This window comes from Saccopteryx bilineata, chromosome 4 (genome assembly GCF_036850765.1).
Source record: "Saccopteryx bilineata isolate mSacBil1 chromosome 4, mSacBil1_pri_phased_curated, whole genome shotgun sequence".
Taxonomy (NCBI): Eukaryota; Metazoa; Chordata; class Mammalia; order Chiroptera; family Emballonuridae; genus Saccopteryx; species Saccopteryx bilineata.
The window spans coordinates 264719623-264741180 of NC_089493.1; the positions used below are offsets into that span (position 1 = coordinate 264719623).

A 21558-nucleotide genomic window follows, 5' to 3' on the forward strand; every position below is an offset into this window, starting at 1 on the left:
GAAGAAGGGCAGAGAGGGTTCCAGAGTCCCAAGGTCTGGTACACAGTCAGTGCCTGGGAAATGTTTGTTGAATTGAAATGAACGGAGTTGAAATGGAGAAAAGGGATCTCAAAGAGCTCTTTAATACATTAGTAAAATGACATGTTGACAGAGTTGACCTGAGGCTAAAAGACTAGAGGGTCACAAGTAAGGTATTCGAGGTCCCGCATGACGAAGAAACTGATGCCAGTGCCCAGAGAGAGCCCCAGGAATCGCCCATTGCTCCTTGACAGCTCAGGAAACAGGTTGTGTGTCAGGGAACCCACGCTGATGAGCCACCAAAGTGATCTTGTGCCCAGCTGATTAGGAGCCACCTCAGCAGGGGCTACCATGCCCTCCTTGGTGCTGTGACCCTGGTCACACTGAATTATACCCCACTCTTCATTGTCAGTCTGCCCTTCCAGACTGTAAACTTCTGGAGGACAAGATTTACTCATTCGCTCTTTCATTCAGTATTTACTGAACACCTACTGCATGCCAGGCTGGACCTGAACTAGACCCCGGCATGTGGTAGTGAGTAATGCAGATGCCGTTTTCATGGAGCTTGGCTGTAGAGCAGGATCTGTATTCCCATGTGGCACAAAGCTGGCCTCTGATAAAGGATGTATGGATCAATGGATTGGATGGGCAGGTGGGGGATAGATGAGAATGGACAGAAGGAAAGTTAACACCCCCAGTGTAGAAATCAAAAACATTCTCTATCAATAAAAAAGGCTCTGTTCTGGCTATGTGCACTCCTAGCCCCATTAAGGGAATCATGTGATACCAGAGGCAGTTGTGGTAATAAGGTAAGAGCACTGGACCTAGACTTAGTAGGCCCAAGTTTGAGGCCTGACTTGCCTCAAATCAGTGACCTTGACCTTCACCAAATCAACCAACCTTTCAGTGCCTCTGTTTCCTCACTTGATAAATGTGACAGTTTGGGTGAATAGATTTGAATGAGGATTAGAAGTAGCATTTGTAGGAATAGACTGACTCTAATAGGTGGCTTTTTCCTGTACTAAAATTATTCAGCTGTAATGTTCAGTCATATAGTATTTACTTGAATACTGTGGAATTTAAATTACTAGAGTATTTTATTTTCTGCAAATCTCTCTTCCCTTGGAAAAACTCAATCTGGATGTTAATTAGGTTTTACTAATGTTCCATCAATTTAATGCAGTAATTCCTTAAATGAAACTGACACCAAGGACCAGATGGTCAAAAGGAGGATTGTGAACGTCTGTGCATGGCTCTGGGGAGGGAGCACAGAGACGGTCATCAGCTGCACAGGCCACGTTCCACTCTCCCCGACCTGTTTCAGACTGCACCCCTGCTCTCTCTGCTAATAATTATTTGCACAGCATTCTACATTTACAAATCACCACGTCTATGATTTTATGCAGCCCTCTCCACCACCCTGTGCTGGAGACATTATCATCAACCAGAATGACTGGGTGGGAGAGCAGTCATGAGTGTGAAGAACAGAGTGGGTGGCTGGAGGTGAGGTCTGTGGCTCCCAGTTCCAGGCTCTTGGCTCCCTCAAGCCTCATTATAGCCACCCTCTTGTCTTGTCACTACATACTCGTCACCTCCAGGAAGTGTTCCCAGACTGAAGGAGCCCATGCCCCAGTAACTTTCAGTCTCATACACTGGTTAGCCACCTGCACAGACAAGCCACAGGACAGCCCTTAAGATCCAGATTGGACTGAGCAAGGCCCTGAGTTGGAGCCTAGATGTTTGGACTTCATCGAATACTATTCCTCTCACCTCTGTGGAAGGGGACATGACCACTGTTCATTTAAAAACAAAAATTCAGGCTTGGTGTCAGTTTCATCCCTGCCCCTTTAAGTGCAGCTTTTAAAGCAGGGGTCTCAAACTCGGGCCCTTTTGATTAGTCTGCGGGCCGCACAAAATTGGTGGGCGGGCCGCGAGTTTGAGACCTCTGTTTTAGAGCCTTCTAAGTGCCAGCCAGAAGGAACAGACTTCGCCCTCTTGCTCTGCTCATGCTTGGAGCTGCTTCTCGGCCTCTTCCTGGCCCCCTCTCCCAGGCCACCAGTGAGGACTGGGGGTGAATCCAAGCCCTCTGGTAGGAACTGGAGACAAGCAGGAGAGCAGGTTCCTCTGCGAATGCAGCCCGGGGGGGAGGTGGGGGGGTGTATGTGTGTGTGAAGGAGAATATCTGTTTAGCTCCACCTGTGCGCCAGAGCTTCACGTGTGTTACCTCGTGTAGTCTGCACAGCCGCTCCACCCCGAGAGCTTCCATGATCACTGCTGTAGAAAGGATGAAACGGACCCAGAGAAATCAGTAACTTGCTTGAAGCCACATAGCTCATCAGCCTTAGACTGAGGCTTGAATTCCAATGTCTGGCTCTAAAGCCTGAAAGCTTGAGTAGTGTCTTAAAACTGCTTCAGAAGTAGAAGGGGGCGGGGGAGATTATACTTTCTTCTCCAGCATAACAAGAAGAGAGAAATTTACCAGATAACCGTGGGAGCAGAAAAGGAAAAAGACCTGTTTCTAGAGCTGGTAGGGGAAGAAGCCTGGGGACCTACCTGAGACAGAGCTGTGCTCCTCAGTGAGCCCCTCCAGCTCCTGGTTCGGATTCCACCCTGTCCTAAGAGCCCTGTCCTCCAAGCCCCATTCATCCTCAAACCATTGCTATTTGGGGGCTTTGGAGAGCAAATGTAACCCAGCATCCTTCCCGGCACACTGAACATATTCTGTTGAAAAGCAGCAGACCAGAGCTGCATGCAGCCCTCGGAGCACAGTAACATCTGTGGTGGGCACTCAGGGACGCTGGCCCAGCACCTTGAGGGGTGGGGGAGCAGACTCCGGGCACTGGGCACAGTCACTGCTTCCTCCGTTGCTCTCTTTCCTGGCTTCCCTTCAGTGTTCCCGCCTGCCCCTCAGGTGGCTTCTTCCTGGGGAAGCAGCTCAGAGTATAACAGAAAACCACACAGCCCTGGCTGAGGAAGCTCATTTGGTTCGAGTGTCATCCTGATATATGATTGTCAGGACACATAAAAGAATCAACCAATGAATGCATAAATAAGTAGAACAACAAATTAATGTTTCCCTCTCTCTCTCCCTCTCTCCTTTTCCTTTTCTCTCCCTCTCTCCCTCTCTCCTCTCTCTCTCTCCCTCTTCTCCCCCCCTCTCCCCTCTTCCTCTCTCTTCCTCTCACTCTCACTCTCTCTCCCTCTCTCCTTTTCTTTTTCTCTCCCTCTCTCCCTCTCCCTCTCTCCCCCCCCCAAAAATCAATAAATAAAAAGAAAACCAAACAGAAGAATCATAGGTTTTGAAACCAGACAGATCTAGATTTGAATTCTGATATCATCATTCTCTAGTATGACTTTGAATGAGTCATTTTGGCATTTCTGTGTCTCATCCTTGTAATAGAAAGTCTGCCCTGTAGAGACGAGACATTATGTGTATATATTGAAAGATCTCGCTATAGAGGAGTGCTGGATAAATGGCAGTTCTGGTTCAACCTCTTAAATTTTAGTGCTCCCCTGGGAATTAGCCCTGACCTCTGAGGCTCGGACTGCACACCTCCATCCCTGGTCCCTGAGTAGCCTCATCAAGACCACTTGAAGGCTGATGGTTCCCAACCTTTGCCTCAGAACTGGGCCTTTCTTCCAACTTCAGGTGACCCTGGAGCTCCCCCTTTGGGCTTCTCACAAACTTAAAACTTTCAACCTACCCTCAAACACACCCACCTCTGCATTCCTCATCTCAGAGGTGACCAGCCTCTGTCACTCTGGCCAGAACTCTGGAAGGACCTGTGTCTGCCTTTAAATGCTGTGAATTCTGCTTTCTTCACCTCACTCAGCTCGGCTCCCACCTTCCTGGCACACAGATTTCTTCATCTCATTCCTTCTCTGACACTACCGCCCTTCCACCATCTCCAACCTCCTGTGGTGGCTGGCATCCCATCCAGAGTGATCATTTCATGTCACTGCTAACTGGCATTCCCAGGGACTCCCAGTACCTTTCAGCATGAAGCTTCCGTCCCCTGGCCTGGCCGAGCAGCCTGCCTGCGCCTTCAGCCTCCCACCTCTCTGCTTAGCCCTCTGCTCCAGGCACTGCGGGTCTTGCGCTTCTCTGAACAGGCCCTTCTTACAGCATGTCTCTGTCTCTGCTTGGACTCCCTTCCCCCGAGGCTTTGTCCCCTACCCCGCAGGAAGCTGATCTTCTGTCATCTTTAAAACTCCCTTAAGTGTGCACAACACGACATACAGAGCAGTATCTATAATATTCTACCATTTGTCTGTTTCTTTAAAAGAAGACATTGTGTGTTCACAGATGCTTAGAAATGCAAAAAAAATTTTTTTTGGAAAGATACACAAGAGAATCATTTGCCTGTTGCCAGGCATCTGGGTGACAGGTAGACATGGATAGGAAGGAGACCTACTTTGCACTGTATAGCTGTATTTGGGGGGGGGGGGGCAGGTATTTTTATTTTCTTCTTACAATTAAAATGGTTTTAGTTTATTCACAATGTTGTACAAACATCACCTCTATCTAATTAAAACATTTTTATTACCTCAAAAAGAAAACCCATACCCATCAGCAATCACTCCCATTCAGCCCACCCCCAGCAACCACTAATTTACTTACTTTCTGTCTGTAGATTTGACCATTCTCAACATTTCGTGTGATCTTTTGTGATTTCTTTCACTTAAGATTATTGTTTTTAAAATGTATTGATGTAGGCCCTGGCCAGTTGGCTCAGTGGTGGAGCGTTGGCCTGGTGTGCAGAAGTCCCGGGTACGATTTCCGGCCAGGGCACACAGGAGAAGCGCCCATCTGCTTCTCCACCCCTCCCCCTCTCCTTCCTCTCTGTCTCTCTCTTCCCCTCCTGCAGCCAAGGCTCCATTGGAGCAAAGATGGCCCAGGCGCTGGGGATGGCTCTGTGGCCTCCGCCTCAGGCGCTAGAGTGGCTCTGGTCACCGCATAGCGACGCCCCAGATGGGCAGAGCATCGCCCCCTGGTGGGCGTGCCAGGTGGATCCCAGTCGGGTGCATGCGGGAGTCTGTCTGACTGTCTCTCCCCGTTTCCAGCTTCAGAAAAATACAAAAAAAAAATGTATTGATGTAGAAATGTACCTCCTTCCTTTTTATGGCTGAAAAATAACCCATTGCATAGATACGCCACATTTATCCATTATCTGTTGATAGCCATTTGGATTTTGCCACCTTTGGCTATTATGAATAGTGCTACTTTGAACATTTATGTACAATTTTATGCATGGATATATGTTTTCATTTTTATGTGCTTATTGGCCATTTGTATTTCTTCTTTAGAGAAATAATGTATTCAGATCCTTTGTGTGTGTGTGTGTGTGAGAGAGAGAGAGAAACAGAGAGAGAGAGAGAGACAGAGAGAGAGTCAGAGAGAGGGACAGATAGACAGGAAGGAAGAGAGATGAGAAGCATCAATTCTTCATTGTGGCTCCTTTAGTTGCTCATTGATTGCTTTCTCATATGTGCCTTGACTGGGGGGCTATAGCAGAGCAAGTGACCTCTTGCTCAAGCCAGTGTCCCTGGGCTTCAAGCAAGCGACCATGAGGTCATGTCTATAATCCCACAATATAGCCAGTGACTCCACATTCAAGCTGGTGAGCCCTTGCTCAGGCCAGCGACCTCGGGGTTTCAAACCTGGGTCTTCTGCTTCGCAGTCCAACACTATCCACTGCGCCACTGCCTGGTGAGGCCCTTTGTCCATTTTTAATTTAGTTATTTGTCTTCATTGTTGAGTTACAAGAGATTTTTATGTATTCTGGATACTAATCCCTTTTCCAGTTAGATGATTTGCAAAATTTTCGTCCATTCTGTGGCTTGTCTTTTTCATTTTCTTTTCTTTTTTTAATATTTCCATTGATTTGAGAAAGAGAGAGAGAGAGAGAGAAGGGAGAGAGAAAGGGGAGGGGAGAAAAGAAGCACCAACTCCTTATTTTATTAGTTGTTCCATTTAGTTGTGTACTCATTGATTGCTTTTCATACATGCCCTGATTTGAGGTCAAACCTGTGACCTCTGGTGCACTGGTTGACACTATCCACTGAGCCACCCGGCCAGGGCCTTTCAGTTTCTTGATGGTATCCTTTGCAGCACAAAAGTTTTAAATTTGATGAAATCCAATTTATTTTTATTTTTCTCCTTGTGTTTATGCTTTTGGTGTCATATCTAAGGTCATGAAGATTTATACCTGCATTCCCTTTTAAGAGTTTCGTAGTTTTTAGCTCTTACATTTTGGTCTTTGATTCATTTTGTTAATTTTTATGCACAATGTGAGGTAGGGTTCAAGTGTGTTCTTTTGCACCTGCACAACCAGTTGTCCCAGCATCGTCTGTTGAAAGGCTGTTCTTTCCCCCATGGAATTGTGTTTTTACTCGTGTCAAAAGTCAGTTAACCATAATGTGAGGCTGTGTTTCTGGACTCTCTGTTCCATTGATCTATCTATATGTCTGTCCTTATGTCAGTGCCACAGTTTGGCTAATTTAGCTTTATACTAAGTTTTGAAGTTGTTAAGTGTGAATTCTCAACTTTTTTTTTCTTTTGAAGTTTGTTCTGGCCCTTCTAGGTCCCCTGCATTTCCATATGAACCTTAGGACCAGCTTACTGATTTCTGCAGTGGAGCCAGCTAGAATTTTGATAGCCATTTCATTGACGCTGTAGATTGATTTGGGATTTTTGCCATCTTAACAATTATAAGTCTGCCAATCCATAAACGTTTCTTAATTTCACTTTCAGATGGATTATGGCTAGTGTATAGAAAGACAGTTGATTTGTGTGTATTGATCTTGTACTGTGCAACCTTGCTGCATGCTGTATATGTTTTTATACATTTAAACTTTTCTACTATATATATATGTTATCTGTTCACAAAAATAGTGTTTAAAAATCTCAGGCAAGGCCCTGGCCGGTTGGCTCAGTGGTAGAGCGTCGGCCTGGCGTGCAGAAGTCCCGGGTTCGATTCCCGGCCAGGGCATACAGGAGAAGCTCCCATTTGCTTCTCCACCCCTCCCCCTCTCCTTCCTCTCTGTCTCTCTCTTCCCCTCCCGCAGCGAGGCTCCATTGGAGCAAAGATGGCCCAGGCACTGGGGATGGCTCCTTGGCTTCTGCCCCAGGCGCTAGAGTGGCTCTGGTCACAACATAGCGATGCCCCGGATGGGCAGAGCATCGCCCCCTGGTGAGCAGAGCGTCGCCCCCTGGTGGGCGTGCCAGGTGGATCCCGGTCGGTCGCATGCGGGAGACTGTCTGACTGTCTCTCCCCGTTTCCAGCTTCAGAAAAATACAAAAAAAAAGAAAAAAAACCTCAGGCACTCACCATCTCTGGTTCACCTGTGGAGAGGTGGAGGGACAGTACCAGCCATCCTGTAGCCCTGGGAATAGCAGTGGGAGGTCCTGGTCCCAGAGAATAGGACGGCACACCACCAGGCACATTTGAGGCACTCCTTAAACGACTTGATTGACCAGGTGAAGGACTGAACAAGCCAGTAAGTGACACAGGCAGGTGGCACATTACACCTCACACCTCGAAAGCTTTTTGCAGAGATTTCCTGCTGTGAAGCTGTGATGTGCCTTCCTGTAGCTGCTACCTGTTGATTCTGGGTTTGTTCCCTGGGGAGAGAGAAGATAGCTAATCCTTCCTCCCCAAAGGAGCCCTTTAGATACATGTGGACAGCCAGACTGCCAGATGGACGTCAAAGGGCTTTGTAACCTGTAAAGGAAGGTAGAAATGCTTTTTGCTGTTTTTATTGTCTTTCCTATTACTGTCACACTGTCCTCTGCCACAGGTCTCTTCTCCATGACCTCCACGTCATCATTTCTTCTCTCGTTCTTCAGGGCACTCCTTCTAGACTTCTCCAGTTATCTTTTCTGAGAAATTTGGGGGTGGGGGTAGTTAAGGAATACTTCTGTCAGTATAAGATGCAATTTTGTGTCATTACCCAGGTCTACACTGCATTGCTTTTGTAACTGGTCCACCCTGCTTTGAGCAGAATAGGGATCTCCACTAAGTCCTGTTCAGTCCTCTGTGGTGAGGAGTATCGTGCAAATGATTCACCAAACTCCGTCTGGGAGTCACAAATCATGAAGGAATGTGACCTTAAGAAACAAAGCTGGTGGTAGTAGTGAGATCCCCTACCCATTTGCAATCTCTCTTCTCTCCACATGCTCCAGGGGTGAGCAGGTGCTGGGAGACAGGCTCCCTCCACACCGGGTCATCCCTGGTCACCCCATAGAACTTTTACAATGCCAAGACTAGTACTTGCCAAACATTAAGTAAATGTGTACTTAGAGGAGGTTTACTGGGCTCTGCACCTGTGACCTTTCTTCAGACAATGTGCCTGTTCCTTTTACATGGCTGTGTTCAGTTAAAATTAGAACTCTGAAGCTGTGGCCGCATCATGTCTGTTTTGGGCAGGACCTTGGCCATTCTCTGCTGACTTCTTCTGGTTCTACGTCGCTCTTCAAATCATGTTTTGCTCTTGAAAGAATTCTGCAGACAGACATAGAATGAGACAAAAGTCTTCTCTCATATCCCTGGAGCTCTTACTGATTCTTATTGGCTTCTAGTCCAGCAGTGCATCGATGTAAGTTCGGTTAATGGGCTGTGTTTATTTCTAAATCATTAGCCTGTAAATTCCCAGGGTGCAGGCTAGTGGATTGTTTATGAGTGTGCTATTGCCACCGTGGTATCTTAAATGTTGTTTAAGTGTCTCTGTCCCCTAAGACTTGAATCATTTTTGGCTTTCTACTTGGTTTGACAGCAGAAGGGGACAGCCTGTGGTTTAGTGGAAAAAGAATTCTGGATTTGGATTTTTTGAGGAATGTTACTGCTATTTTTTACTCAGTTTCTGTATATTCCACACCGTACTGGATACTTGATGTGGGAGGTTCTCACATTTTATTTTCACGACATCTCAGTAAAGAGGGAATTATTCAACAAATTGATGAAGAGACCAAGGCTTTAAAAGTTTAAGTAATCCACCTTCAGGTCATTCAGTGATCAGGGCTGGATTCAAACCCAAGTCTTCCTTCAAGCACACGGCCCCGGGCCCCATGACCAGCCTCAGTGCACTGTGCTGGGGCGTTGGCACATCCTTTGTGGGAAGGTGGTTTGAAAGCCTAGCTTAGGGGCCTGGTTCTGAGTGACTGGGTCGTTTATTGCACCTGAGGAATGGTACTGCTGATACAGCGGCTCCTTTACCATTCACAGCAACCCAGATTTATTTTCCCCATCTGCAGACAAAGAAACTGAGGCACAGAGAGGTTAATTCAGTGGCGGAGGTACTATTCCTCCGTTTGTGCTGGAGCAGGGACCCAACCCTGCTTTCCCCCCGTTGTTTCCAGGCCCTCGGCGCTGTGTGGCACTGTGAGGCTCAGCCACACCCTGCACAGATGGGCCTTCTCCATATTAGAATGCATAGCAGTGGGCACACTTTAAGACCAATCTTTCTGTTTCTTACTTTTTTGGTGATTCTAGCTCTTGTGAAAGTCCACACCATTGTCTGTATCTGTGCCTCAGAACTGATGTGACAAGGCCCCCTGTGTGTGACCACCTATGGGGGTGGACCAGCTGGGCAGCGTTGGGGCACCTACAGCAGCCCGCTGATTGTACCGCCATGTGCAAATGAAAGCATCTTTTCACTGTGAACTGAGTGTGCAACAGTTGTGGTACACAGACTGAGTCCAGCCTCAGGCTGGGTTTGGAGTCACCAGGGGACAGGCAGACATTCAGTAATACAGCAGCTGCAGGAATATTCCAGGCCCATCGAGGGCCAGGCTCAGTCCTAGGCACTTTGCACACATTCCTTTTTAATACAGTAACCACCCCTCCCCACTTATCCACATTTCACTTTCCATGGTTTCAATTACTTGAGGTCAACCACAGTCTTAAAATATTAAATGAAAGAGCCCAGAAATAAACAATTCATAAGTTTTAAGTTTTGTGCCATTCTGAGTATATGCACACCATCCCACTCCGTCTGCCCTGGACTCGGGTCATCCCTTCGTCCAGCGTCTGCGTGCTGTACACACCCCTCCTGCAAGTCACTTAGTAGCTGTCTTGGTTATCAGATCAACTGTCATAGTATCTCGGCGCTTGTGTTTCACGTAACCCTAGTACTGTCACATAACTTCACCTAACTTTTTATTATAGTGTATTACACATATACTGTATATGTAGACATATACAGCATATGTACATGTTCACATAACATTTATTACAGTATATTGTTGTAATTGTTGGTAATAGCTTACTGCCTAATTTATAAATTAAACCTTTATCATAGGTATGTATATATAGGGAAAATACATGGTGTGTATGGGAATCGGTACTCTTCCTTTTCAGACATCCACTGGGGGTCTTGGGATGTGTCCCTTGAGAATATGGGGGGATGACTGTACTTACCAAAAGCCCATGAAGAGATCTTATTTGTCTCTACTTTAGAGAGACATCACCTGGCTAGTTCATCTTGAACCCCCAAGCCCCTCCCTTCTCTCTCCCCTGCTGACGTTTACCTCACTGGGGTTCTCTTGTTTCGACAAGAACAGTTTGCTCTTCCCTAAACTAGATCACAGCTTGGCTGTCATGACTTCCTACTTTTTAGACTACTAGACTAAACTCTAATGGGTAGTAAAAGCTTTTCTTAAAGCTTTTAATTATAGGAAACTGCTTTCTCTACTCTGATCTTCCAAAGTAATCAATGCTGCATAATTTAATAGTGAGTTTCAAGGAATCCCTTGGCCTGTGCAGCCTTCTATGCCTGGAATCCACCCTTGTTCATTCACAGACACGTCCCAGGCCACCTCCTCTGCTAGTGAAGACCTGGGGCCTCAGAATGGAGAGAGGAAGGCACCCCTACCCCAGCCTGGGACAGACCACAGGAAGGTGGAGAGGAAGCTCACAGACATGAGTCACCATCACACAGTGTGAGAGTGGGCAGAGAGGGATTTACAAAGAGCTCAGGTTGCACAAGGACCAAGTGGCCAGCGGTGCCTGGGGAAGTTGGAAGGATACCACAAAGGAGGTGTCTCCTAGACTGGCTCATGAAGGGAGAACTGGAATTCCCGTGCCTGGGAGGCATGAGGTGTGTGATATGTTGAGGGGACCAATGCTTGGCCTAGAAGAGCATGGTCAGTTGGCAGCATAAGCAAGGGCCATGTGGGAAAGGGTTCTGAGCTCCAGCCTAAGGATGTGGGTTGCAGTCTGGGTGAGGGGAAGCCTTTAGAGCACAGTGGCCAGTTCTCTCTGGGCTCTAGGATGATGACCCAGGGCCATGTGACAGACACATCATGGCTCTGTGGTAAAAGGCTACAGTTGGGAAGTTCCACTGGGTACTGGTCTGCAGTGTCCAAACTAGAAATCACGTGGATCTTCCATTAAGGCTGAAGCATCAAAGGAAGAAAAGAAATTTTAATTCTGAAATCTGATTTCTGAGGCCAAACAAAGCAGGATTTCTTGGTTGGTTGGTAGTTAAGGCTGGAGGAGAGAAAGGATTTATATCTGTAAATATTATACTATTTTGTGCTATTTTTTCAGTTCTAAGCAAAGCATCTTCCAGTTAAAATTTAGGCTTGTACCTGTACTTCCCATATTTCCTTCCTTTGCAGAAAACCGGAGACTCCTATTGAAAATTCTAATAACAGCGCCCACAGCTGGAAACCCATTCATGTTCTGAGTTATAGATAGGTGAGAGATTTTCTGCAGGGAGTATCATTTTAAGACATAAGCATACCCCTAAAAAGTTGTAGCAACCCACTGTAAATGCAGTTTAAAAGACAGTCTTAACAGGTTGATTCTTTTTAAAATGGCAATTTCTTTTGTTCAATAACTAATGCTTTGACTGAATTCTCCTCTAAGTGACCCTTTGAAATTTTGATGCTTAATTTAGACATATTTGCAGGCTGTTTCTCCTTCTAAATGCATCACGGGTCAAGAATTATCACCAACACTGAAAACTAGCCCGTGAATAGCTCTGCGCTATTGTTATATCTGTTTTGTACAATTCTCCCTGAGTTTCTACAAGGCAAGCATTCTTGTCATTTCCTTTTCCTAGACAGAGAAAACAAAATTCAAAGAGGCAGAGGGTACACAGCTGGCTCGGTATTCCCAAATGCCCATGATGGAGCCACATCTTATGTCCAGTCTTCTGATTTCTAACTGTGCCCTTTCAACTTTGTCATGCCATTTTCCCTCTGCCCTCCCCCTGGCAAAAATAATCAAGCTAAAAAAAAAACCTTTGAACCTCATGATATTTGTTTATTCTTCACTTTTCATTTTCACTTTGTCCTCTGTTCTTAGAGATGTGACTATCTCTTAGGATTGAAACAGACCGCTTTTCTAGACTGCACTGCAGTAACAAGCAGCCCCAATCTCAGTGGCCTATGGTGATGAAAGATTATTTCTCGTTCACATTACGTGTTGGCAGTGGGTCGGCTGTGACAGCCCTGGCACCATGTGTTGTCCTCATTCAGGATCCCAGTGGAAGAAGCAGCTCCTATAGGTCACACTGTTCTCATAGAAGTGAGAGAAAGCGCAAACGCTGAACCGTGCAATCACTTTTAAATCTTAAGCTCAGCCATGGCATATGGCAGGGTCACTTGTATTCAGTTGGCCAGAGCAATTCACGCAGTCAAGTCTGATGTCAGTGGGGCAGGAAAGCACCCACATGGAAGGTGCTGTTAAACCACAACTCACACGGCAGTGGACAGAGATGTGCAGCTTCCTGCAGGGAGGGTAGACAGTGATTGGTAGCAGTAATTCAACATACAGCTTGACTCCCCAAACTCCACAGCACAATTCTGCTTGTACTTAATGGTTGGGCACTTTCTCACCCCTTTTAAATCTCAGGGGTGTTGCAATTGATTTCCATGAACTTGGTCTCCAAACATGGCCTGAGTTTTCATGATACTGTAAGCAAATATTGATTGTTTGAGATTTAAAACCTTTATAGGCTCTGTCCAGTTGGCTCAGTGGTAGAGCGTCGGCCCAGCATATGGATGTCCCAGGTTTGATTCCTGGTCAGTGCACACAGGAAAAGCGACCATCTGCTCCCCGTCCCCCTAGCCCCCCCCCCCTCCATTGGTTCCAGTGCATCAGTCCAGGTGCTGAGAAGAGCTCCATGAAGCCTCTGCCTCAGGTGCTAAAAATAGCTCAGCTACAAGCATGGGCCCAAATGAGCAAAGCATCAGCCCCAGATGAGGGTTGCCGGGTAGATCCCAATCAGGGTGCATGCAGGAGTCTGTCTCACTATCTTCCCTCCTCTCACATGGAAAAGAAGTAAAAAACAACAACAAAACCTTTATATAGACCTTAATTTTTTTTTGTTTAAATGATACTACAGAAAAACCAAATTCAGGACTATAATGTGATGTTGCTAGAAGGGTAACTGTTGGATCCAGAAAGCTTGCAGTAGAAGCCGCTGGCATCTTGCTAGCACGAGGAGAGAACGCTCTCTTGGGTGTTGCAGTGGGAAAGGATGCGTCCAGTGTGCTAGCTCCAGCCAAGTGGCTGTCATCAATCAGCACATGAAACAAATGCTTACTGAACAAAGAACTCTTTACATATTAAGCGTTTTCATAAAGATTTAGAACTGAATAACTTAACCATTTGCTCACTTGTTGACCAATTTAGATAAATTTTTACTCACACAATAAAAATGTAGCGAACACTTACTATGTTCTAATCTTTGGGAAACAAGGCTGTTGAGATGAAAGCACAGTTTGAGCTTTCAAGGAATTAGGATCTCCCAAGGGAGCGTTATCTGCAGTTCTGGAGCAGTCCCATATGGTGAGGGGAGTGGCTGCAGCAGAGAGAGGGATCAGCTGAGCCCCAAGGATCAGAGGAGCATTCCTAGGAGGCGCCTTCCAGGCTGCGGGGAAATTGCTCACGTATTCAGGGAACTGGGAGTAACTGGGTGTGGCTGGAGTGTGAGGTGTGGCAGGAGGGGAGGCTGATCCCTGGAGCAGAACAGGTTTTACCCAGGTCCAGGGCCTGAGCACAGTCAGAGCTTCTTCAGATCTGTCCCAATCCTGCCACTGCCCTTGCCCTTCCTCAAAACGGCTTTAAGGGAGTTGTAATGATAGGCAGAAGCTCTACCTCAGGCTGTCTTTACATATTAAATAGACAGAATGTTTAATTTCAGTTCCTACTTTTAACCATCTGTACCTTAAGACTTTAGTGCAAACATCTTATTCACAAACCTCTTCCCCTCATGTGAGGGGCTGCCACAGTGAGCCCTGGCTCACCATCTCACAGGCTGATGGCCCCTAGGCCCAGGCACCTGCAGCAGGCAGGCGTGGAGGGTGGAAGGCTCGAAGATGAGGATGATACTCTATTTCCATCCGACTCACACAGTGGTGGTACAGGGACAGACAGGGCTCCGCTTTCCAGACTGTACCTATGGACAGCCGGAGGAAAGCTCTTGCAAGTACAAAGTCATTATCGAGGAGCCCTTCCCCATCCAAGCACATGCGCTCATCTAACCACCTAGCCCTGGGATATAGGCGCGGCCCACCAACCTGGCTCCAAAGCCCACCTTCCTCCCTCCAAACTCAGAGCCCTGCCAGCTGGAGTGTACTGGCACACAAATTCTGGGGGAAGTGAGGCGCACACTGGGCCTCAAATCAGGATAGATCTTTTCAGGCAGAGATGCAAGGAAGCAAACATGCAGAGATAGGACGCCTCAGGTGGCAGCAAGGGAAAACCCACCACAGAGAAGAGGGAGCTGGCAGAGGATGACCAAAACTCAACTCCAGTGCCTGGTCCTGGAACGGGGCGGGGTCTGAAGAGTCAACATAGAGATTATCAAAATTCCCAGAATCAACAAATTCTTCTGGATTTGAAAATCCCATAAAGGGGCTGGAAGGACCTCATCAAGTAGAACCTCAACCACATAGAGTACTGTCACCTCTCTTAAGAACCCTCATGGTTCAGTTGCTTAATGAACTAATTAAATTCATTGGCCTAACCTTGTTCTCTCGGAACTGGGTTTGCATTTTCTTGGGTTTGGACAGGAAGATGGCTCAGAATCATGGTCCCTATATTAATTTGCTAGGGCTGCTATAGCTAAATACCACAAAGTGAATGACTTGAACAGGACACTTATAACTCAGTTTTGGAGACCAGAAGGCTGAGATCATGGTGTTGGTCTGATTGGCTCATTCTGAGGGCTGTGAGGGAGAATCTGTTCTAAGTGTCTCCCCTGGTTTTCTGGTGATCTTTATCTCTGGTGGTCCTTGGCTTGTGGACACATCACCCCAGTCTCTGCCTTCATGTTCACATAGAGGGAAACCTGTGTGGGCGACTGTCTCTGTGTCTGAATTTCCCTTTTTCATAAGGACATAGTTTTATTGGATTAGGGCCCACCCTAATGATCTTAACTTGATGCCTTGCAAAGACCCTTTTTCCAAATAGGGTTAGATTCATAGATACTGGGCAGGGGCACAGTTCAACCCATAACAGTCCCCAAATGTGCTATGTAGATTACCAACCCCCACCTTCATGTCCCATGAAGCCATGTCCCCAGATTGAAGATGGCATTTCAGGGTCCTTCCAGATCCCATCCTTTGTCCACCACAGACGCGACCACCCTTTGTACACTCAGTCACAGTCCCCGAGAATGAGGGCCTCTGTGTCGAGAGATACAGACAGCAGCCAGGGCCTGTGCGCTGCCTTCTGGGCAGATGCTCTGCTCCCCATGGGCTTGTGCCCCTGGGTGGGAGAAGTACTCAGTTCACAAGGTGTGCTCCAGACATCTGGAACAGAGACTTCAAATCCATTCATACACAGAACATCTACAGGGGTTGGCAAAAGTAGGTTTACAGTTGCTTGTATGGAAAAGACATGCAAGTTATGATGATTACAGAGCTTCATTAACTCTGTTTTACATACTCATAATTGTAAGCCTACTTTTGCCCACCCCTGTATGTATGTGTGTATATGGTGGTTAGCTACAGTTAAAACAGTATATTAAGATATTTCCAAAATTTGTGTAAAAGATATGTTAGTGAAAGAAAGGCCAGTATGAAATGTTGCATATGGTTTGATTTCAAACACACACACACGTTTTTAATAGCTTTATTAAGATATAATTCACATACCATATAATCCACCCATTTAAAGTCTGCAGTTCATTGACTTTTACTATATTCATGATGTTGTACAACCGTCATTACAATCAGTTGTAGAACTTTTCACCACCCAAAAAGGAAATCCTGCACCCTTTAGCTGTCATCCTCTACCCCCCTGTCCTCCCTGCCCCCAGCCCTGGGCCACTAACTGACCTGTCTCTGTAGTTTCCCTATACGCCTACCTTTCATTCAACTGTGTATTTTATAAGTAAAAAAAAAAAAATACTGAAGAGAATTACAGATCAGGCGGAGTTTGACTTTGACTAGTGAATAGCAAAATTACAGTTTTAATTATCTTCCTTTTATTTTTGATAATACTGGCAAAAGAAGGGAAGAGACCAGGAAGGGTGCCGGGCCACTTTCTCTACGGAAAGCCCACACTCAGGTGATGGAGCAGTGTTGCAAAAGGCTTCCTCTCAAAGCTGATACCCCTGTTTTTCTAGTTATACAATGAGCATGAATTGCTAATCAGAGAGGAGAAATCATTTTATTTTTAAAATCAAGAAAACTGTCTTGTCATATTTAAGTAGTCTTTTGGATTATTCTGAAAACTTCTCCAGCACCTAAATCATAACCTTATTTTACGGCGGGGAAATGTGTCCGAGTTCCAAACCGACGTCAAATAGCAGCAGCTTGTCGGCAGCGGGAACGTTTGGCCGCACTCATCTGCTCTGCGCTGGATTTCCTGTCCCAGCCCCCGCTAGCTTTGTGCCGGCTCCTCAGGGTCTTCCCTTCCTTCATCAGGTGACCTCTCTCAGCCTTCAACAAATTGTTGCTTGTCTCAGGTGAGAGGCCCTGTAATTAAACCACATCCTTTTGCCTCTTTAATAGCATTGGAGACAGAGAGTATAATTCTGTGAGGGGATGGAAGGAATATATAATTTAGTGTCCTTTTCCTGAGCCACTGTGAACTCCGTGCATGTGGTATCTTGCATGCTTCAGGTGTAAGAAGCGATCTGTTTCCTCAGCAAGTGCATTATGTGAGCAAAATACATACTGAGTCCATCTAACAGTCAGAGGCTCTTTGGATCCGTGTCTGGCATACTCAGGAGTTCTGTAAGTCACCTTTCTTTGATGGATAGACTTTACACTGGAGGGAAATGGCTTAGCTGGGTTAGTTCATGAGACACATTAGTCCTGGCCACCATCACTGAAACTGAGCCATTGCCTTAGCTAGAAACCTGGGCTCCATCCTTGACTCATCTGTGCCTCACATCAACTCAGTGGACCCTAATCTCTCTGATTGGTGTTCTTCCTCCCCACCCAGCTGCCCTGCACGGTACTCACCTGAGCAGAGACATCAGCCTCTGAATGGTGGCCTCCTTCCTGCCCCCTCCTGTCCTTCCACTCTGACATGATCAGATGATGAAGTTCATCCTCCACATGCACCGACGGCCCTTCATGAGCTGACCCCTCACCTGTCCAGTCTCACCGCCCACCAGTCCTCCCCGTGTATCTATGTTCCCATAGTCCCTGGTATGTTGCAGCCCCTCCATGAGTTCTTAATTGATCCCATGGAGAACACTGCAGACATGCCGTCTTCTAAATAAAATGTATAACTGTGTGTTGGGGGGGGGGGTAGGGGGTTATATTTCTAGGAAGATAATCCTTGACTTTCCTAAAATTCTTAAAGATGACCTATGAGTCCCCAGATTTAAGAACAGTATTCTGAGTGTTTAAATGTGCTCTTCCCCTTCTGTGTAGTATCTCACCTTTCCACCCTGGTGACAGTTCCCGGGGACTGCTCAGACATTACCTACTTTCCTGCTTGCTGTCCCTTTCTCTGCATCCCCATGGCTCTGCTCACTGGGATTTCATTACTTGTTTACATACGTGTTGCCCCTACTGGCCTACGAGATCCTGGAGCTAGGAGCTGTCCCTTTCCTCCCCCCCTCCAGCAGTGTCCAGCACACAGTCAACTCTTAGTAAATACTAATACTGGCAAAAGAAGGGAAGAGACCAGGAAGGGTGCTGGGCCACTTTCTCTGCGGAAAGCCCACGCTCGGGTGATGGGACAGTGTTGCAAAAAGCTTCTTCTCAAAGCTGATGCCCCTGACTTGTTGCACCCTCCGGAGCTGGGCCCACATGGATCGTCTCTCTTTTGTATGTTTGCAGACATTTCCTCTAAGGGGTTGAAGGCCCAGCTGCCTGGCATTAACATGGAGAAATCAGACTTCCATTTGCCTTGGGAACTTACTAGATGTGTAATGATTTTTAAATTACCTCTTGACAAATTTTGAGCTCTTTGTTTTTCTTTTCTTTCTTCTATCCCCTTTCAGATTGATGCACTGAGTAAAAGAAGCAAAGAAGCTGAGGCAGCCTTCTTGAATGTCTACAAAAGATTGATTGATGTTCCAGGTAAGCCCATGTACTGAAAACCCACCAGTGGACATTGTGTCTGGGAGTTGGTAGGTTTCAGGCTTATTATTCTCAGCTTTCTTAAGAGAATTACGCCATCAATGACAATTTCCCCATGAAACCGAAGTTCTGGGGATGTGAATTTTCCAAAACCCAGACTTTGGGTAGGTATGGAAATTAGATGCACTTTTGTTAAAATCATCACATAACCTACAATGAATGAATGCTTTTGCAAATGTGGCAACTCAGATCTGTGGGACTACCTTTATCTTTCGTATAAAATGCTGTATATTTCACAGAGATGAAAGAACCTATGTGTGTGTTCTGCAGATGTCGTATATATTCATGATTTTGGGCTGACTGATTCCACATTCAGGAACAGCCCTAATAGGGTACCTAGAATGCCTCATCCCCTCCCAGGTCATCTAGGGAACTGGCCAAGTCTTTCACTTGGTTAAGGTTTATAGCCAAGGGCAAGTGGTAGCCCAGTTAGTTGCAACCAAATATGTGGATTACTGACATTACTAGAACTACTTTAACAAAGCAAAGCTGAAACAGGTCTCCTTTGTATCTGAACTTGCATTCTAATTCAGATCCACTTGGGCTTTGCTGTCCCATCTGGGTGCTGAGATTAATAGACATCACCCTAAGCAAGGAGCAGCAGAAATCACTTGGGACAGGGAGTAGGGAGATTCAGATTCTCTTGTGAGGGCCTTGTTTTGAGGTCTTCGTTATATTCCTTTTCCTTTTGGAATTCTGTTTTCTCATCTTTGAAATGGAACAGTGTGGGGGAACAGGCTAGTGATGGAGAATGGTTTTTCTTTGTTCTAAACTTTTGCTGTTTTAGGAGTTTATTCAGCACTTGGTTCCAAATTCTGGCCTTTTGACTTTCTGCAAGAGTTTGTAACCAACCAGGGGTTCCCTGAAGACTCTAACCGAGGCTCATGAGAAGACTGCTTCCCAGCAAATGGGTCATTCGATGCCAGGGTGTGATCTTTCTTGGGTACTGGCACCTTGGTGGTCCAGCTGGTGTGGTCTTGCGCAAATGCAAGTTTTGTGTTGGTGACTTAGTTAAAAGGGCTTATTTTTTTCTTTGCCAAGAAAAGACCCAGAGAGCCTTTAGCTGCTGTTTTCTAAATAAACTACACTCTCCTGTTTAAAAGTCCAATTTTTACCTAGGTTTTCTCTTAGTGAAGTTTCTCAATTGGGCAGCCACTTTAGCAAATGGCTGGGTTTCATTTTCTGCCTTTATTTTCCATTTAATTTCCCATAGAAAAAAAAAGATTAGGCTTTTTTTTTAATCAACACTATTTTTCACCTGGGCAGACCTTATTCATGTACGTTATACTTTCCATAGAAATTTTTGGTCATGATATAGGCACATATTTACCTTCCGCTTTTTTCACTTAACATTACCCCATCAGCATTTTGCCATATTGATGATATTCTTTGTAATTATCATTTTCGGCCAGAGAATTAGAGTTTGCAGTTTCAGTTTAAGATGGTGGGGGCGAGTAATATTTGATGGTTTCTGCAATAATAGAAGTCAACCAGAGTCTCTCTGCATGCCACATAGATCACTTTTACCACATCCAGGTATTTCTTTCTTACAAATGCTGTGGTCTGACATTCTAGCAAGTTCCTTGAGAAGCTTGAGTGGAGCTTGGAGCACTTCTACCTGTGTTTTGAAGTCTTACTGTTCAGATGAAGTAATCCTGTGGCTGAGGTTTACAGGAAGGGCCTGGTCAATAGTGTTGCATTTACTGACAGTCGCACCGTTGTGGGGAGTCAGGTGCCTTAACTGTCTGTGTGCTTTAGGCTTCAGTCCCACCAAACCCAGAGACATCGGTGAGGTGCATTAAGTCTTCTAGTTTCAAGAAACATCAACTCACACTATCTTGGAAAACTACAAGGAGCTCTTAGGAATAATGGGACCAGTATTTCAGCTAGGTGCCATATGGCCCAGCTTCAGGAGCCCAGGAAGAGCCAACCAGCCACCCCAGGAAGAGGCAGAGCCATGGAGACTGGCACCGAAACCTGGCTGACCCAGTCCCCATTGCCGCCCCTTCGGGAAATTCTATCTATTTGTGGGTGTTCTTGTTTCTTACCTGCTGGTTCAACTAGACTGAAAGGTTCTTAAAGACAACTTGGGTTTATTGCTCTGTGTCCAGCACCTAGGACCTGGCATACCACAGGTGGGACATGTTGAATGACCCAGTGAGTCCGTTGACACAGAGCCACCCTGGAGTCCTCCACAGCAAAGTTTTCTGAAGGTCACTTTGGTAACTCTGAAAGCTTTATCTCTGTCCAGTTCTCACTTTGAGTGTCAGCTTGCATTATCCCAGCTTATTCCCTGGGATGGCTGATGGGCACCCTGAAACCACCCAGTGTGGATGAAGCCATCTTCTTTCTGAGTTCCTTCTCTTAGGGAGAGCACCACCTCCCACCCAGCTGCTCACACTGAGCACTGAGGCACCAAGTCCTGTCCATTCTACATTCAGAATGTTCTCAATCCCATCCACTTCCCTCCATCCCAACTTCTGCCCTCCACTCAGTAGCTCAGGCCACCCCCACCCCCACCCCCCAGTCTACAGTTGTGATGCCAGGCGGCTAACATATTCCCCACACTGCTGGCAGGCCAGGCCCCTTCTCAGCTCATCTGTCTTACTCCTACAGGTTGACTTGTTGAGATGCTGCTTCCTGACCTCCCAAGTTCAGCACAGGTGTGCCCTTCTCACACACCTGCCCTGCTCCCAGCAGCCTGCTTCCCTCTGTTAGAACAACTTGGGACTCGGCTGTTTTCGTTTCTGGCTGGGCACAGCGACGGGGACAATGTGGTCTTGTCCCTAATTATTTCCCAAGCGTCTGCTCCAGTGCCTGCCATGTAGCAGAAACTCCATAAATATTTGTCAAATGAATTAATGGATCAAATTATTTCTTCAAATGCTTTCTGAGGTTTTTTTGGTCTCAGGCTTTAACTTGTTCATGTTGAACCATACTCCAGATGTTGATACTTTCCATGGAGGAAGACATGCTGGAGC

The 21558-nt window shown here is 46.2% G+C and overlaps 1 protein-coding gene across 8 annotated transcripts in view; it reads left to right on the plus strand.

Annotated features, from left to right (window-relative positions):
- The window catches only part of CUX1 (cut like homeobox 1), a 373287-nt gene that overhangs the window by 184278 nt on the left and 167451 nt on the right, over positions 1 to 21558 (plus strand). For all 8 annotated transcript variants that reach the window (XM_066274464.1, XM_066274469.1, XM_066274467.1 and 5 more), the window contains exon 4: positions 18439 to 18517. In XM_066274464.1, coding sequence (XP_066130561.1) covers positions 18439 to 18517 — 79 coding nt within the window. The remainder of the gene's footprint in view (positions 1 to 18438; positions 18518 to 21558) is intronic.